We start from the raw sequence: 20,046 nt of genomic DNA, 5'->3' as shown, positions 1-20,046 counted from the left end.
AAAATATTTTTATTGATTTCAGAGAGGAAGGGAGGGAGAGAAACATCAATGATGTGCCCTTGACTGGAACTGAACCCGGAACCCTTCAGTCTGCAGGCCGATGCTCTACCCACTGAGCCAAACTGGCCAGGACCATTTTGGTTTTTTAAAATGTATTGTTTATGGTTGCTCTTAGTTGGGACAGAGGGACATAGACTATATAGCCCACAAAATCTATTTTTCTCTGTGGTCCTTTAGAGAAAAAGGAGGTTGACTTCGTCCTGTTCTACTAGTACATACCAGGTAATTTAGACTTTCTGGATATGGAAGAAATGAGGAAATTGGCACTCTGAAGATCTGTGCTTCTGGATCTATGATAATGCTCAGGAAAAGCCCTTTTTAGGTATAATTACTAATCATTACAGTGGGGCTTAAACCCTAAGCAGTTTTACTTGAGAATTTGCTCTTCTTACTATACCAGAGAACAAATTTAGATTAGCATTCTGTGCTTTCCATCTTTGCTCTGAAGTGTTCTGCTTTAGAGAATATTATGTGTTATAGTATACACAGTAAAATAAGAAATAACAGAGCTGCACTTAGTGCAGTCTGACATCATTTTACCTAAGAGACAAGAAAGGGTAGTTATAGGAGATCAGATGACTTAAGGGAAGTATTTTTAGTACTGAACAATTCCAAAGGCAGCAGCTCAAATTCTTTTAAATTATGGTATCTAGCTCACCTGTCCTGTTCCAGATACACACTTAGCTGACAGTGATCTCTGAAGTGGTGACTTTGAATTTGCTCTTACAATATCTAAACGAGATGAATAATCTGGTGGATACAGAGAATTTCGGAAAACCTGTTGCAATGAAAGGAGATATTAAACAATGGAAATCTAGAAAGCCATGTTAAATTCTTCTTACATGTTATTTTTTAAAAGCACCCACCCCAATTCCCTGATACAAAATTTCTATTATTTATTGTACATTTAAAACAAAACAAAAATACCAAAAATATTTTCAGTTGTAAAGATGAAGGCTAAAAAAATCTATTTGGACCACATGTGCTGATGAGCCCTGAAACAATCACTTGAGCTTTTCCTGGGAAAACGTGCAAGTTCCTGCCCTCAAAGAAGATGCAATCCAGTCAGAAGGCTGCAAGTCCCCCCTCTGATTCTCTGCTGCTGGTCCTCTACTCAACTCTTACCGTTTAAATTCGCTGTAGTGCAGCACATCAGAGCAAACTGGAACCACTGTAATTTATGGATTCGTCTCACTAGGATCGGGACTGCCATTACTTTCAGTCCTTTCTCCTTATCGGTATCTTTTCTCTTCCCCATTTCTCTAACATGTAGATCGATGGGTAAGATTACCAGATGTAATTTCTTCAACTTCCCTCCCTTTTTCCTTCACCCCATCTTTTTTTAAAAGTAAATATTCTGATTCTTTCAAAGGTGTATTTTTCCTTTGTCCAAAATTTCAAACCAAGCCAACAAAAAGGCTTTATTTCTCCACAGATTCCCTTCCCAGCACACAAGTTCAAGATCAATCTTTTTCCCTCTCCTGTTTGTAGTCACTTCAAGATACAACTTTACTCCTTAAGAAACTTCTCAAATAGTCTACTTCTCCATTCTTTTGTCAATAAACTACAATTAAGCGATCACCTTCTACTGAAATTGTTTTTGCCAAAAAACTCACTATTTTTTTTGTCCTTTTCACTGACCTTGTACTGAAACTTCCATGCATGCCATTGCTACACTCTTCATATGCCAGTTACCCTATTCCTTCACATCTTCTCACACGGTAAATATTTTTAAAGGGTTTCCCTTAGGCCACTTTTCCTTTTTTTAAAAAAAATATATTTTTATTGACTTCAGAGAGGGAGAGAGAGAAACATCAATGATGAGAACGAATCATTGCCTGGCTGCCTCCTGCACGTCCCCAACTGGGGACGGAGCCTGCAACCCGGGCATGTGCCCTTGACTGGAATTGAATCCAGGACCCTTAAGTCTGAAGCTCTATCCACTGAGCCAAACTGGTCAGGGTCACTTTTCCTTTTTTGACACCTTTCTCTGAAAGATCTTATTTGCAGTGTTTAATGGCTACCCTTCAACCATTCTCTATGGACTCTTCTGACAGTTGTATCTGTATTCCCAATGTCTCTGTTCTCCTAGACCAGCAGTCAACTAGAACTTTCTGCAATGATGGAAATGCTTACTGTTTTAGGATGTCCAAAAAGGCTGCATGTGGCTTCTGAGCCTTTAATTTTAATTTAATCTTAAATAGCCACACATGCCTAATATACTGGGCAGTATCTCTCTAGATTTATCTTTATAATGAAAGACATTACCACAAATTTAGTAGACTGAGCTAGAAGCTGGGCATCATTCTCAATATCTCACCTGAGCTATTTCTGTTTTAATTTTTGACTATGCATTTTTCTTTATGGTTTACTTAGAATTGTCTTACTAAAGACCAAAATATGATTCCTATACCAAAAAATTTTGTGGCTCCTGACTACCCAGAGTCCAAATGTCTTAGGTGACATCCAAGGCTTAAGATCACCCAAACCTACCCATCACTCTTCACTCTAGCCTATATACCTACATGCAGAACATGCTGTACTCTCACTTTGCAATGAATGCTGGTTTCTCATCCTGAAATTCCAGTAAACTTACTCATCTTTCAAAAGCCAAGTCAGATTCCATCTTCTGCTTTCCCCCATTCTCTAGTCAGTAGCTCCCGCTGTTCATATACTCAGTATAGCTTTCATCACACTGTTTTGTAATTACATATGTCTCCACAACTAGTTTTAAGTTCCTCTAAAGCAGGGGTGGGGACCGTCTGGTCCACGGGCATATAAGGACCACGAGATCATTTGGTCTGGCCCTGCCAAGGCATTAGGGGTGAGTTAATGTCTGACCAAATAGAGCAGGCTAGTTTTTAAGTTGATAATTTTGAATGATGTTATCAATATCCAAATGGCCCTTGGCAGAAAAAAAGAGTTCCCACCCCTGCAAGGAGCCCTGTTTTATCTGCAAATTTTCCTAGCTGAAGACAGCGACGACCTGGTAAATTAGTGATGTTAACATGAACTTAATTCTGAAGTTTTTGGGGAAAAGAAGAACCAAACTAGAGGATATCTATGCATTCCTTTAACCTTTAGAGAGGTACAGAACATGAAAGGAATCAGGGAATGAAACTTAAGAGGCATGACTTGTGTTTTAGGGAAATTCAGGCATGCTAATTAGGTTATTTAGCAGGTTACCAAGGACCCAATTATATTTTGGTGCCAGACATGGAACACTGGCATCCTGGTGTGATATAAAAACTGGATGACTTATCAACTAATATTTGGAAGGGATATATGTTTTGTTAGAACATTATTTTTAAAACTTTTCTGACAAAATGAAGTAAAATGTAGGAAGTAGAAGACAATATACACTCCTGGGATAAAATTTTAAACCAGTTAAATATTAATCTCTTACTGCAAAACAACAGATTTATTGGCAATAATGCATTTTTCAGTATGGTCCAAGAACTCTTCTAGGAGTGAATCCCAAGATCTGAATATGCTCTGAAGTGACTGCACAGGGAAAATGGGCCTGACAGTACTTTTTATGTGAAGTACAAATAAGGTAAGATGGTTTGATATAGCTAGATGCCTAACTGGAAAATGAGGTGCTGCCAGAATAAGTCGTGGTGAAGCATGGACTACCTAATAAGAATATCAATTTCTCTGTCCCTCTCTGCATATTTTCTCTACTTGTTTCCAAGAAACCTTGCATTTAAAGGATACTTCCTCTTCTCAGTATTTGTTTGATATAATTTTACTTTGGTTCTATAACTCTCCCAGACTATTGTCCTCTCTTCTCCACAATTTCTGTATGGCATAATAGTAATAGTTTATACCTATAATTCATTATGCCTTTGTATATCTATACCCTGTGCCTAAAAGTTGTTGCCAGGCATTCTTCTCATCCTCAAGCTTCTAATTAAATCATTTTTTTGATGCTTCAGACTATTTAGAAACCTCCATCACATTTCACTCACAGCACACTATATTTTCTCTATGAGACTGACTGCATTACAAAATTTAGTTACAAAGTATATTTTTTTAATTGTCTTAACTCCATGGTAGATTTTTAAGTTTCTGCTTTGACAAGTTGGACCGTTTCCAACTTACAAGGCTAAATCCTCAGCACTTAGAATGGTGCCTGGCTTATAACAGGTGCTCAGTAAACAGTTGTTGAATAAACATTTTATGAGGTAAGTGCCATAAGAATCTGTTTTAGAGATGAGGATGCTGAAGTGTGGAAAAATTAACTTGCTCAACATTTTCCCATTAAACAGTGGGAGAGAGATACTAAAATATGCACCTACTATGATGTATCTACCACACAGCCCTGAGAGCTTTAATTTTTTATGATTTGCTCCTCCCACAAGCTACCTATCTAGCTGATTAAAAACAGTGGTAAGAGAAGTTGTAAAGCAAGTGGTGTGACAAAAATATATCTTAGGACCTCTGGAATGAGGAAAATCCTGGGGTCCAAAGGACTTGAAGGAACTTTAGTGTCAGTTAAATGGCATGCCAAGGGTATTAGAAAAAGGAGAATGAAAATATTTGTAAAGGGCTCCAGTCTTACAGGAAAAGTGGGGGATCAATTCTGAACCTGCTACTCGATGCAGCATTGTTTCTGCAGGAAATGGTTCGTGTCACTCACGAAGAACCACGCTTTTGGCAGTATAATGGAGAGAGGATAAAAAGTGTCTGTTATAAGGGCACTGGATTTGGATCCTAGCTATGTTACTAGCTATGGGAACCTCTGGAAGTTTCTTAACCTCACTGTGCCTCAGTTTTCTCATCCATAGAAAGGACAATAAGTACTTTCATCAAAGTTGATGGGAGGATTAAAATAAAGTGCATAGATCAGTAGCTGGGCCAAAGTAAACACTTGCTATTTTATTCTACAAATGACAGATAAAAGCTTGATAACCTAGTTTTAAAAACACAGGACATGAAAAAGTGAAAGTGAAGAAACAGCTTTAGTATTTGGAAGAAATGGACATTTAGGAAGCCATCTATTGACAAACAGTAAATATAAATATGATCATGTATGAGTAACAAAACGGATTTTGGCATTGGAAAACTACACCAACTAAATACCATGTACCTTTTTTCATATAGTCTGGTTTTACTCTATTAAGTTTCCTGGAACCAGTGGAGTAGTATAAAGCCTGTAAAAGTTAAGTTAGTAAAAAAGAAATCGGGGGAATCTTCAAAATTGTCAAATGGCAGACACTCCCAAATTCCACCACTTACTACAGAATCCTAGTTATATCTTGAGAATGCATGGCCTTTTTCACTTCTACTGTAGAGATAATACGTACAAAGTATGCCTCGAATATTTTATCTATTTTAGCAAAAATACTAACCTCCCTTTGGAAGGTAAGAGGGTAGGACATACATAAATTCTTCAAATATGCTTATTGTAGCCAGGTTTTGATATTAAATTGCTCTAATGTTAGTTGGCCAATCAGATTTATTTGTATTTAACTATCGATACAAAGCAAGCCATATATACTAGTATAATACACACACACATATACATATATATACACACACCTGTGTTTATTTCATGGCTTACTGATGAAGTCCTAGAAAACTGGTTAGAATCCTGATTCTGCTATTTACTATCTAAGTGTCCATGGACTAGTTATTTAAAGCCTCTAAACCTGTTTCTGTAGCTCTAAAATGAGAATAATAACAGCACCTACCTCACAGGATTAAGGAGTGAATAAGAAAATGCACATAAAGCTTTGGGTACTGTGCAATGGTGTAAACACTCAGATGTTAGTTCAAATCAATGAATGCTTTAGCACACTTAAATGACATTACCATTATATTAAAATGATGCATTATTTCATGTAATGGCTTTATTTAGATTATATTTTACTGGTATTAAGTTATCTCTTAGAACTTTACTGTGGTTAATTTGCAAAGTTAAAAATACAGAGTAAAATCATACGAGTTCAGCTATTTGGAACTGCTATGTATTCAGTACAATAACAAAATTAACAAATTAACCATTATAGAATTCTAAATTAAGATATTTTTACCCAAATAAACTAATGCTCTCTTTTAAAAATTTCCATACTAATAGAAGTACTAAGCTTAGATAGACAAAATCCTACCTCTAAATCTTCTTCTTCATCAATCTTTTGTATATTTTGGTAGGCAGCAGTGTAGACCTCCAAAGCTTTGCCATGAAACAGCATTTCAATAGTGATAAATTCTGAAAATATAGTCTAAAAAAACACAAAGATTTGAATTTAAACAATCATAAAAATTGTATTGTGAATGTACTGAAGTTATTCCTTACTATATAGTCTTGTCATTTTATGGAATACAGAGGTACTTTTTTTTTTTTTTTTTTTTTTTTACTACAGGGCAAATAAAAATAGTTGTAAGACCTTTTGCAGCAAAACCTTCAATTTATGCAAAATATTTCCTACCTTACCATTTACTTACCTCTTATTTTTTTAGTCAGTTCTACTTATGCCTTGTAATTGACACTTGTAATAAAAAATATTGGGTTAAATGTATGCATTATGTACTGTTGCCACATGCCTATAAGTATTAGGTAAAGCAGCTCAGTTCTGAAGCTGGTATTTTATCAACTACAACTGATGTTTAAACAATAGAATGTTTTTTTCGACAGGAATTATATCCCACCATATTTTTTATTATATGTTACTTACATTCTCTAACAACAAAGGAATTACGTGGTAATAATATTTCTACTACTGATAATAGCATCATACATTTGCATAAAGCTTTTTAGCTTACAAATATATGACTTGCCCAGTGTTGCTCAACTGGAATGTTAAGGCTTGAATCTGAGTCTTCAGAAGTTATAGCTCTTGCTCATTGTACTATGTTGTTCTTGCTGGAAACAATATTTCCTTTACAAATAAACTGTGTAGGTAATCTCTATGAACATGTTGACAACTTATGACAAGGAAGATTATGAGCAAAGAGAATGAAGATGTACATGTTGATCTAAACAGAGATGAGATAATCCATAGGCAAGGAAAACTACAAACATTGTTAAATTAAGGAAGATTCATATAATTGGAAAACAACTCATGTTAATGGATTAAAATGGTAGTATTCCCCCAAATGATCTACAGATTTGATGCAATCCCTATCAGATCCCAGCTGACTTCCTATAGAAACTGACAAACTGATTCTAAAATTCATACTGAATTACAACAGGTCCAGAGTAGGCAAAACAATCTTTAAAAATACCAAAGCAGGCCCTAACTGATTTGGCTCAGTGGATAGAGTGTCGGCCTGCGGACTGAAGGGTCCCAGGTTTGATTCTGGTCAAGGGCATATACCTTGGTTGTGGGCACATCCCCAGTTGGGGGTGTGCAGGAGGCAGCTGATAGATGTTTCATCGATGTTTCTAACTCTCTATCCCTCTCCCTTCCTCTCTGTAAAAAGTCAATAAAATACATTAAAAAAAAAATACCAAAGAGGAAGAATACACACACTCTGATTTTAAAACTTAATACAAATATTGCTAATTAATCAAGATAGTATGGTACTGGCATAAGGATAGACCTATAGATCAAAGAAAGAACAAGAGTCCAGTAACAAAACTATATCAACTGATTTAAATATCTAAAAGATCAACAAGGGTGCCCAAACTATTCACTGGAGGAAGAATAGTCTCTTCAACAAATGGTATCGGGACAACTGGATAGTTACATACAAGAAAATGAAGTTTTAATCTTTAGCTCATGCCACATACAAAAATTTACTCAAATGGATCAAAGATATGAAATAAAAACTAAAATCTGTTAGAAAAAAAAAACAGGGATAAATCTTCATGATCTCAGATCTGGCAATGGATTCTTAGATACGACACTAAAAGCATGAGCAACAAAAGAAAAACATACATTGGACTGTCAAAAGTATATAAAAGTGTAAAAACGCCCCGAGAAGTCTGTTCTGAGTTAACTTTTGCTGGCAGAATTCTGTTTAGAGATACTACTCTCTTAACTCACATTAAGTTAAAGCATTAGCATATAAATTTTATTGCAATGATGTATAATAAAGCAGACTAATTAAAAATAAATTATGCTTCAAGGACCACCATTAAGATAGTGAAAAGAAGCCACAAGACAGGAGAAAATAATGCAAATCATACATCTGATACAGGACTTGTATCAGATTATACAAAGTACTCTTACAACTCAATACTAGAGGCCTGGCGCATGAAATTCGTTCATGGGTATGGTCCCTAGGCCTGGCCTGTGATCAGGGCCATCTTTCCCAGCAGCCGGCCCTGCTCCCTGCCATCCCTGGGTCCCCATTTGCCATTGGGTAATTGGAGCCTGCCGGCTGGGAGAAGGAATTGAGAGGTTGGCCCGCTGCATGCTGGGGGCAGCTCCTGCGTTGAGCGTCTGCCCCCTGGTGGTCAGTGTGCATCATAGTGACTGGTCATTCCACCGTTTGGTTGATTTGCATATTACCTTTTTATTATATAGGATAATATAAAGACAACCCAATTCAAATATGGGTGAGGAATTTGAATAGACATTTCTTCAAGGAAGATAAACTAAGTGGCTAATAAACATCATCACGGAAATGTAAATCAAAACCCCAGTGAAATACTATATCACACTCACTAGGATGACTTGTAACCATAATAGCCAAAAGGTATAAACAACCCAAGTGTCCATCACCTGAGGAGTGATAAGTAAAATGTGGCAATACCCATACAATGGAAGATGCAGCTGTAAAAAGGAATGAAGTACCGACACATGCTACAAATATGGATGAATCTTGAAAGCATTATGCTAAGTGAAGGAAACTCCTACAAAAATCATGTATTTTAGGATTCCATTCATATGAAATGTCCAGAATAGCCAAATTCAGACATGAGAGTAGAGGTGGTTGTTTAGGCCTGGGATAGGACTCTGTGTGTGTGTGTGTGTGTGTGTGTGTGTGTGTGTGTGTGCGTGGCGGGGGGGGGGGGGGGGAGGCGGAGGCGGGGGCGAGAGCAGGTTGGTAAAAGCTAAAGTGTACTAGATTTCACTTCAAAGATGATGAAATGTGAAAATGGTCTAAAATTGAGTGGTGATAGTTGCACAGATCTGAAAACATGATAAAACACTTTGTAAATGGGTAAATTGCATGGTGTATGAATTTTTAAAAAAGGGGTTTCTTCATGTCCTCCTTTTTTGAGTGTGTGGTCACCAGCTTTCCCTCTTCCAGGGGCATGATACAGCAGACAAAGAAAAATATGGAAGCCCTTTTCTTCTCTGCACCCTCCACTGTGCAGGCCCTTGCTCCGTGTCCTATTTCTTCAGGAAATCCCAGGTATTAGAAACTATAGTGGGAATACTGCACTCACTCTTGCCTAGTTTATGATTGCTGGTGCTCAGGGAATTAAAAACACCTGTAGAGGTCATGAGCCCAAAGATCAGAGACACAGATGGCCATGTGTGAAGGAAAAGTCTGCAGGCCTGAGGAACACTGGTGAGAACAAGGAATCAGATTCCCATCACTGAGGAAGCCCGTATGGGATCAGGCATACCTCCGAGTCTCCGTTCTCACTTTTTAGGTTAAAGCCAAAATATTATATCCTGCTCCTACTCTCCCCTCTCAGTAAAGACATTTGTCTCAGGGCAGCTTCCTGAGATGCTTGTCAGGCGTAGCACTACCATTACACAGCAGAACGAAGACTGAATTGAGGTTTAAAAAAGCTTTTTTGGTCCTCAGGACCAAACAGGAGACCTTAGAACCTGGCCATCAGTGAAACTGAAATTCTGAAATCTTTTGACACTGGCAGGGAATTAAAGAATTTAAAGGTGCAAATGGATTTTGTTTCACAGATTGTAGAGAAGAATGATATAATTAAGTGGAAGAAAATGCTTATTGATAAGAACATAACTTTTTGAAAGCAGGATGTTTCTTTTGTTAATAGTTGTGAAATGACAAAAATACTTGTTCCAGGAAAATCTGCAGTAAATCAAATGACTTGTATTAAAGGACATAATCTGGTCATAAAGCATCCTCAAATCTTTCTAAGATGCCTATGAAAAAGTCACGAAGACCTTCTGGACTCCATGATCCTCAAGGTTTCAAACTGACTGATGTGTTACAATAAATTAAGGCAATTCTTGTGACATCTTATCACGATGGATTCAAATTTATATGGTTGGTTATCCTTACCCTATTTATTTATTTTAAAATGTGTAGTTATTAGAAATCTTTATGCTATAAAGATTAATAGTGTATTTTTATTATAATGTGAAGCACAGACTTTTAAAATATGTAATTGGTTTATAGTTCAAATTTTGTCTATATCTGGATAAGTTACTTTATAGTTCTGCTTATTTTTTTAGATAATATGGATAATGCCACCTCATTCTCATGGGGTTGCTGTAAGGATTAAAAGATAATTTATATAAAGTGCCTGGAACAGTGCCTGATACATAAAAACATAATAAATGTTCCCTTTGATTAAATAGTATTTGTGATATAATGCTGAATATCTGGTCTCTGGTTGGATGTGTAGCCCCTTTATACATTTTTTTCCATAAGAAAGTAACATCTGATATATTTTTCAAATGTCTTTTTCACACAGACTCGGCTAAAAAAATCAGAGTAAGTTATTCTCTATAAGTCTGTTTCTGTTTCATTTTATTCTTTACATTCCACATGTAAGTGTAATCATATGATATTTGATTTTTTTTCTCTTATTTCACTTAGCATAATACCTTCTAGATCTATCCAAGTTGTCACAAATAGTAAGACTTCATTCTTTTTTATGGCTTGTATTATTGCATTGTATATATTTTCCACTTCTTCTTTATCCATTCATCTATCAATGGACACTTAAGCTGCTTCTATACCTTGGTTATTGTAAATAATGCTGCAATGAACATAGGGGTGCATATATCTTTTTGAATTAGTGTTTTGGATCTCTTCAGACAAAAACTGAGAAGTAGAATTGCTAGGTCATAAGGTAGTTTTATTTTTAATTTTTTGAGGAACCACTGGAATGTTTTCCATAGTGGCTGCACCAGTTTGCAATCCCAACAGGTGAGGACTGGGTAAAAAAGGCGGAGGTTTTAAGAAGTACAAATTGGCAGTTACAAAATAGTCATGGGGATTTAAAGTACAGCTTAGGGAATGTAGTTAATAATATTGTAATAACTATACATGGTATCTGATGGGTGTAAGACTGTTGGGGGGGGGGGGGAATCACTTTGTAAGTTATATAAATGTCTAACCACTAAGCTGTATACCCAAAACTAATATAAAATACCACTGAATGGCAACTGTAATTGAAAAATAGAAAATTCAGTAGTTTAAATTTTTCATAAATTTAAATAAAACATAAAGGTTAGAAAACAAATTTTGAACCTTAACAGTTACTTTATTACCTTTATATCCTTTATTTTCTGCTTTTCAAAATTGTCAATCGTTTCCTCCAGCTGACGAGTTGTTCGAGTAGCATCCATTGTAGCTCTCTGTAATTCGGTTTCTGCCTACAAAAGTATTGCCCAACAAAAGATATGAAAAAAAAAAAATCAAGTCAGAATCTATTAATTTGAGTCAATTTGTAAATACTACCATTGCAGTATTGGTTTTTTGGCATAACAGTATAAATGTCTGATAATATTTTTTGCTACATAAAATGATCTATATAAAAAGCACATGCAGAATAAATAAAGTTAAATCTGTGAAGTTACATGATTCATGATCTTAAATAGAAGAAAACAAAGTCACTTTCTTTCTACTAAATCATTTTCCCTCCTATATCACCTATTTCACGGTCTGTGCCACCCATAATATTATTTTTCTCATCATTTCTCTCCCCTTTATCCCTGTCTCCCCCCAAAACAAAGGGCTTGTGATTTGAGTATTTTCAAATTTCTAGTTTTCCAAATGCATGAAATATTTCTAGTTCTGTAATATCCTAATCAGGTGGAGTAAAATATATATTACATTGAGTTTCTATTTGTATATTCATATAAGCTAACAATATTACACTGTTACTATTAGTTAATGCTTATTACATGAAATATTATATATACAAATAACAAATAAGTTAGATGACAAGTCTAATGCTTTACTTCATATACTCATAATAAGTACTTATACTGTCTAGATCTGTTGTACAATCAATGGTGGCACTAGCCATATGCGGTTCTTTATACTTAAATTGATTAAAATTAAATGAAAATTTAAAATCTGGTTTCTCAGTTACTCTAGTCACATTTCAAGAGCTCAATAGCTTGTGGCTGCAATTCTGTAAAGTGCAGAACATCTCCAATCTTATCATGTGTTTCTTTTCAAAAAGCAGCTCTTTCAAGGACAACAGTTACCCAAAAATATTTAAGAGTTTTTTGTTAAACAGTAACAGATATTTTAAAAGACAGACCAATTTTCTGATTCAGTTCTTTTTAATAAAGTTTAATTTCCTATGCTAGTATTATATTTGCTCAAAAGTGTCGCATATAATCATTTAATAGTTAATCCATAAGGAAAATTTGCATCTGCCACCATTTTTGACACATAATATTGACATTTAGCCCTTGCTTTCTTTTTCAAGAAAATGTATAAATTGAAATAAGTAAAATGGTTTACTCTAAGGATCCATCTCGATACACCACTTTATTACCCACCTGTGACTGAAATTTGTCATAAAGGAAAAAATACATTTCAAAGAGAACAGTTATTTTTTCTCAATAAATTAAAATCATATACTAGTACTCTTAAAGAATTATATATTCTTACAATTATACATGAATTATAACTACATATTGATTATATACTCTTACAATTAGGTTAATTAAACAATTTCAAGATACTAAGCATTTAAAAATATATTCATTTATACCTGTGTGTGTGTGTGCACTTGCCATAGGGTGTAAAGTTTTTTAAAACCACACAAACTTTTAACTTTAATCATAACTAGTAACCAAAAACAATTCTGGGCTCGGAATTTTAAAAATGTAACTTCATCACAGAAAATTCAAAAGTAAAATAGAGCTCCCCAGAAGATTCATCAGAATGAAAAAATTTCTTATAGTTATTTGATGCATGTTAAACTTTTACTAATGAGAGTTTCAAGCGGACTAATTTCTTAGTATTTGCGATTCAGGCAATTCTTTACTTGTAAGTCCTTTCTTTTGATTCACGTCTTTCCCCTTCCCACTTACTGATAGTTTTATTTTAGATTTTGGAAGGGTATATAGATTTGGCTAAAGGAGGAACTAATGGGGAAGCAGAAGCTATTGTGACATCAGTATCTTAATCTACCACCCCCAGCAACGACTCTTCATTTCTTAAAGTCTCAAAGCCTTTTATTCCAGCCTAACATCTTGCCCAAAGTTACACAGCTATTTTTAACAAAGAGAATATAGATTTGTTTCTTCTTTTTGTGGAAAATTCTTCAAAATCCTATACTGATTTGAGTAGGAAATGGTTTTGATTAAAATACGATACGACTTTATGAATACCAATGTATCTCATGAGTGCAAAACCGCTTATAAAGGGGTGAGTCAGATTGGTGTTTTTAAATTGTGATCCAGGCAGCTTGTTCAGAAGCCACCTGCTCTTAAGGAGTGAGGAGGCAGAGCCCTAGGATTCTTCTTTACCTTACCCTCTTGTACCAGAGCTACGCCATTTTATTTTACACTACGGGCCTGGTGCATGAGCACTGGTGGGGTCCCTTGGCATGCCCTGTGGGGATCCAGGGAGGGGCCACTACTGCCTTGAGCATCTGCCCCCTGGTGGTCAGTGCGCATCATAGCAACCGGTCAAACGGTCATTAGGTTGCTTAGGCTTTTATATATATAGGTATTGAACTTTAATGTGCTTCTTTTGAATGGTCTGATATATTTTAAGGGCCTATCCTGATTAATATTCTATGATGCTATGGTTGAATATATTTACATATATATTTATATCAAACACATTTATATGTAGATTGTTCCTTGTTTTCTTGTCTGAGGTTGTCAAAATCCATTGGATTCACAGATCTTTCCCAGTGAGCATAGCAATTCACCTATAGCAATAACCTATCCAGTTGTTGCATTTTTCTCCCCATGTGAATCTGCAGACCTGTTTTATCTATGGTACAAGATTACTTCCTCCACAGCAGTGTTTAAAGAATAGCATCTAAGTCAGTAACATCTGTGTTTTAGGAATAGATTCCTTTCTCGTGTTGAGTGTCAATACTAATGCCTCTCACTCAATCTTGCCAACCACTCAGGATTTCAGACGTGACATTTTTTTTTTTTTGCCTTTATGTACTCTTCTACAAACAAAACAAAATTTTGACCTCTGACTTAATTCTTAAAAACTAATGACATTCCCTGGCCTCTGCCTTAGTCCCTGTTTGTCAGTCATACATTTTCTAGCATTCTTTGTCTGACTTACTTAAAACCCAACCTCTATTATCTCTGGTTTGTAGATCTTAAGCCTCAAGTACTGTCTAGATGTTCCTGTCCTAGCCTCCAATGGGTAGTCCCAGCCCTGTGGCTGCCCATGTTTGTTTATTACAAGGTTGGGCATATGTACCTTTGGTCCAAAGGAAGGAGGACCAGGCAATTGGCGTAGCCCCAAATCACTGCTCAAGGGATCCCCCTCAGGAATGGAGGTGTTCTGGAACCTCAAGTGACCCCAAAGAGCCACTCCTCAGGTGGTTTCTGGCTGAGCTGGGCAGTAAAAACCTTAAGGAAGTAGGAAGGAGACATAAGAAATGGGAAAAAGAGGCAGTGGGATAAATTAGTACTTTCTATACAATTGCACCTATCCCAGATGCTGGCAATTTTCTATTCTTTTGTTTAGTCATGAACAAGGCACAATCCAGTTTAAGTAACAGTCATTCTAACAGAAGAACTTTGTTACAGTAGACACTCCTATCTAGATCACTTTGTGCCCAGCTGTGGACATCAATTATACTCTGAATTGCCTCAGGGTTTTGACTGGCAGTCATTAACTGTGGTTTCATATAGTGTTTTTGTTTTGTTTTTTTAAGATAAAGGGAATTATTTTGGCAAAAAAAAAAGATTTTTTCCTTTCCTTTTTTAAAAATAGGGCAGATAGCATTGCTAAATTATAATTAATCATAGATCTTTAATTTTATAATTAATAGTCATTATCATTTGAAAAAATCTCAGAATCTTGTACTCTTTATAAACATTTACATGTATGTTGTTTTATTTTTGGAATATCTATTGTGAAAAACAATATAAGGGGACTGAATTAGTAGTGTTTTCTCTTTAAAATTATCTAATTTTTATTGTGGAAATTCATGAATGCGTATTTCTTTTCGACCATTATAGTCAAACCAGAGGCCCAGTGCACGAAATTCGTGCAAGAGTAGGCTTTCGCAGCCCTGGTGGCTGCCTCGGCCCCCGCAACTGCGGCTTCATCCGGAAGGTCATCCAGATGGTCGTTCTGCTGTTTGGTCGATTTGCATATTATGCTTTTATTATAGATTCTCTGCACATTTGAAAGTAGAAATGCATAATTTCCATATATATTTACTTTTGTACTGCATACCTTATAAAGTGTTTTTTTAAAGATCAAAATTCAAAGGATACAATAACATGTCGGTCAGATGGGTTTCGCTGGCGTGTTCTTTCTAACTGAGTTAACTGTTTGGCTTCTCGATTCCTTGCTGTTAATGTTGCTTTGAGGTCATCCTGCAAATAGGCATTTTTTTGTTAATAATAATCTGTGATTTTAGAAATAAAATACACACACTCTGATTTAAGAATGGGAGAATGGTCTTGTTTGATCCAGGCATCATTACCACAGGAATTACTGCTGCAATATTAGTGTGTACGTCTGTATGTGACAATGCACACATATGTATTTCTTTAATATCCTCTCAAAAATGACAATGACCAGATAATTTCAATGCAAAATTATAACCATGTAAACACAGATACATATACATATACAGTATATATACATATGTATATATATATTTACACATATATAATTTTGATAGTGGTTATATATACATATTTGTCAAAATTCAATGAAGACTTAAAACGGGAGAATTTTATTACATGTAAATTATACCTCAATAAAAGTTTATTTAAAAATTAGAACTCTGAGGATGTAATGTACAGCATGGTGACTATAGTTAATAGCACTGTATTGCATATTTGAAAGTTGCTAAGGGAATAGATCTTAAAACCCTATTCACACACACAAAAATTGTAATTATGGTGACAGATGTTAACTAGACTTACTTAATCTCTGTGGAGATTATTTCACAATATATACAATTATCAAATCATTATGTTGTGTACGTGAAACTAATGTTATGTCAACTATACTTCAATTAAAAAATAGAATTTTGCTATACCCATTTTTAGTCTACATTTTATTACCTGCTCTAAAACAAAAGTATAAACTCATATGTATTTAGTAAAATAATTTCTGTTCATATTGTCTTCATGACTATAAATATTAAAAGTGTCCATAATAAACAAAATATTGCTTTATGTTGCTACAGTGGTATACTTAGTAAGCTCACTAAAAACATCTTTTTATTCTCAAAGTTGTAGGAAATAGCTCTTCAGGGTATATAAAAATGAAACACTACACTGTACTTTTTATCAAAAGAACAAATTATTGGAAATCTTATACTTTTTGCTAGGATACCTAATAATAGTAGAAAAATAATGAATTTACTTACTCGTTTCAATTTTACGATGGTTCCATAAGCTTTCAATGGTTCAACTACTTTGGCTTCAAGTCTTTCAACCTATTAAAATTATAAAATAGAACTGAAAAGAAACATAGATCAAAATTTCAATTCTGAAATAAAAGCTGTGCTGTTTAACCTAAAAATAATTACTACACAAATTGAAAACATTTTCAAATTAAAATGTCACAGTTCAACTTATCTTCAGTAATCACCAGAACTGATAAGACTCAGAATCTAACCATAAACACATTAAAAAACTGCTAAGCTGTACAGTAACCATGAAAGCAGAAAATCACCTGGTGTACTTATATGGCAAGGAAATCCCTCAGGTTTCCAAGGAGCTCATTCTTGCCATACCATCTCTGCATGACTTTCGTACCTTACAGTAAGTAGCTTTTGGGTAAGTTTTAAGGCATCTCAAACGTTTTTAAAAAATACAATTTTAGTGATTTCAGAGAGGAAGGGAGAGGCAGAGAAAGATAGAAACATCAATGATGAGAGAGAATCACTGACTGCTACCTCCTACATACCCACCACTGGGGACTGAGCATGTGCCCTGACTCGGAATTGAACTGTGACCTCCTGGTTCATAGGTCAAAGCTCAACCACTGAGCCACACCAGCGGCAAGACATCTCAAATTTTAATACAGTTGCCAGTTTGAGTGTGTTTAGCACAGTGTTGGGTACTTTAAATATATATTCTCCAAAATGTAATAGCCCAATCTTCCAGATAAGAAAAGCAAAGCAAAACTGAAAGATACAGCATATTGGAAACATTTAAAGCAACACAAACCTCAAAATCAAGAAAGCTTAGAGACCACTGTATTAGCTGCGATTTTTTTATGGAAAGCCATAAATCATCAACGCTTAGGGAATAAGATAAATGGTCTCAGGTGTTCCTGAGCTGTCAAGTGTACGGTTGATCTCTTTTATTTAGAAGTAAACACTTCTGAAACATTATAGTATTTATCACATATTGGGCAATTCTTTTTCCAATAGATTTTTAAAGAAATGGATTTTTTTTTTTTTTAAAGCAAGTATATATAGCATAAGAAAAATAGCTTCTGGACATTAAAATTTTCTTTTTCAGGATAGGTGATACAAGCTGACATGTATTTAACTGTTTAAGAGCAACTGTTACTTTTGTAGCAGGAAAAGGGCTTTTATTGCTAATACATGTTTAGATAGATAATCAGTGAGTACATTTCATATTGATTTTTCTTCAGCTTTTATAAATAAAATGTATCTGAATGTTTCATTTGAAAAGATTTTAGGAAAACAAAGAAAATCAAGTTCTCATTGAGCATTGCAATGTTAGGAATCCTAAAGTCAAAACCATGAGTATGCAGGATATAGTTTAGTTTATACCATTTTGAATAATCCATACACTGATGACTCAGTGGAAGGGTTAGCCAAGGCTTTTTTCTGTTCTCCTTTTTGTCGCCTACCTTTTGTTCATTAGCACCTCCACCATTTGGTAAGCACGGGAAATAAAAAGGAGAACACATGTGAATCAATTCACTTTGCTATTTGATAAATAGCATAAAGGTTTTCTAGAAAGGGACATGGAAATGACTGGTTAACAAGGGATTTGGGGGTTATCTGTCAGTAGAAATTATTTCTGAAATAGTAAGCCACCAGTTATGTGTAACTGTGAGAGTTGCTTGTTTATTACAAAAGGAGTGTATGACAAAACTCAAGTTTTCCAGAAAAGTACACCCAAACATAACTACTCAAATTTCTGTATGAATAGCAATTATAGGTTCAAAAATCATTATACTCATTTTTTTTTTTTTTTGATAATTGAAATTTCTGTTCTAGGCTTAAGAAAAAAAAAGATCAAAAGAACTAAAGAGAAAAGGGCCAGAGAAGCAATGGACAACTTCTGACAAGTTAACCTGTCTTGAAACCTAAATAAATATAAGTGAAAGTGCTTGTGCGGTATTAAAGGGAAAAAATGGGCTTTTGGAAGGAAAACCATTTCACCACCACAGTGTCTCACCACTGGCTTGCGTTCACGATATAAGTCAGTGCCCCTCCCTCCCCGTCAGTGACACATTGGTCAACTTCCCAGAGCAAAGAAACGGCCAGGATCTCTGGTCCGTTTGTTACTGACTGACATGAGCATCCCCAGCATCTTCCATCGCCAGACACACTTCACACTTACCTGACCACAAGACACAAGCCATGCACCTCATCTTTCTTCCCCAAGACCCCCTCCTTGGCCAAGAGTTGAAAAGGAAATGGGGAAAGTCAAGATTTCGAGGCACCCTAAAGTTTAGTTTGAAAATGGTGAAATTAACAGGAAGCTTCCCTTTAATAAGACTCACACAGCGTCACCGACGTGACAAGTCAGGTTTATCATGAAGCGCGTGTGTTCCCCACGGCGGATGACCAGGGGGTCCCCCTGGTGCCTCCATCCGCCTGCTCCGGGGCTCCTGCCTAACAAGGGCGCCGTGCCCCCGCCCCATACCTCTGCTTGTCGGTAGTCCTGAAGTTTGGCAAACTCGTCGGCAAAGTTTTTCAGGCCCTGCTTTAAATTTGGGGTCTCTGTGGCGGCGTACACGTTCACTTCATTCACCAGGAGGTCCGCTTTGTCTCGCAGCCTGGCCGTTTTCCGCACGTAAGCAGCAAAAATCTGGCACAGCTCCCCAAAATGCTTCTCCACGTTGGTGACCGCATTTTGCAGCTGTCTGGTTTGAGCATCCCTAGAGAGAAAGGGGACACAAAAAAAGCACATCCATCTCAATAGGGGCAAGATGGCTTCGTCTCCACGTTAATTTAATAGGCAAACACTCCCGGGGTTATTCTGCAGCTTCTCCGAGGCGGATCCCCCTCCTCTAGGTCCCCCCCACGTCCCCCCGTCCCCCTCCGGGCCCGGCCTCCAAATCCCGCCGGCGAGGGCGCACGGAGAGGCCGGGCTCCCGGGGCCGCAGCGCAGCGGGTGGCGGCTGTGAGGGCAGCTCAGCCCCGACGACCCGGCTGCCCACCGGGGCTCCCCCCCCCCCCCCCGCCCCCGCAATCGGGGAGGTAGGCCCCACGGCGCCGCGTGCAGGACCCCGCCGCCGGCCGAGGCTCGAATTCGGCGCGGAGGCCCCACGGAGAGAGGATCCGTTTCCCGCACCGAGCCTCGGCGGGCGGGACCCCCCGGGGCCGCTGGGGCTCGGGCGGTTACCGGTGTTCCAAGCTGCGCCTCAGCATCTCGCCTCGCACACCACCGAGACCCTGGACCGGGGCCCAACGACCGGATCCGACCGGGCCGGGGCATGCGCGGGGCGCGAGCTGCGGCTGCGGGAGCCCGAGAGCCC

The 20,046-nt window shown here is 36.9% G+C and overlaps 1 protein-coding gene across 1 annotated transcript in view; it reads right to left on the bottom strand.

Annotated features, from left to right (window-relative positions):
* The window catches only part of CIBAR1 (CBY1 interacting BAR domain containing 1), a 21,031-nt gene extending 985 nt beyond the window's left edge, over positions 1–20,046 (bottom strand). The window contains 8 exon segments of the mRNA XM_079796235.1: positions 719–838; positions 6,174–6,287; positions 11,445–11,549; positions 15,577–15,600; positions 15,603–15,719; positions 16,727–16,795; positions 19,212–19,446; positions 19,914–20,046. Of these exon segments, the coding sequence (XP_079652361.1) occupies positions 719–838; positions 6,174–6,287; positions 11,445–11,549; positions 15,577–15,600; positions 15,603–15,719; positions 16,727–16,795; positions 19,212–19,446; positions 19,914–19,939 (810 nt within the window). The 5' untranslated portion in view covers positions 19,940–20,046.

This window comes from Cnephaeus nilssonii, assembly GCF_951640355.1.
Source record: "Cnephaeus nilssonii genome assembly, chromosome: 18".
NCBI classification, from domain to species: domain Eukaryota; kingdom Metazoa; phylum Chordata; class Mammalia; order Chiroptera; family Vespertilionidae; genus Cnephaeus; species Cnephaeus nilssonii.
Note: the sequence above shows the minus strand (reverse complement) of the source record. Positions and strands in the feature narration are given on the sequence as shown.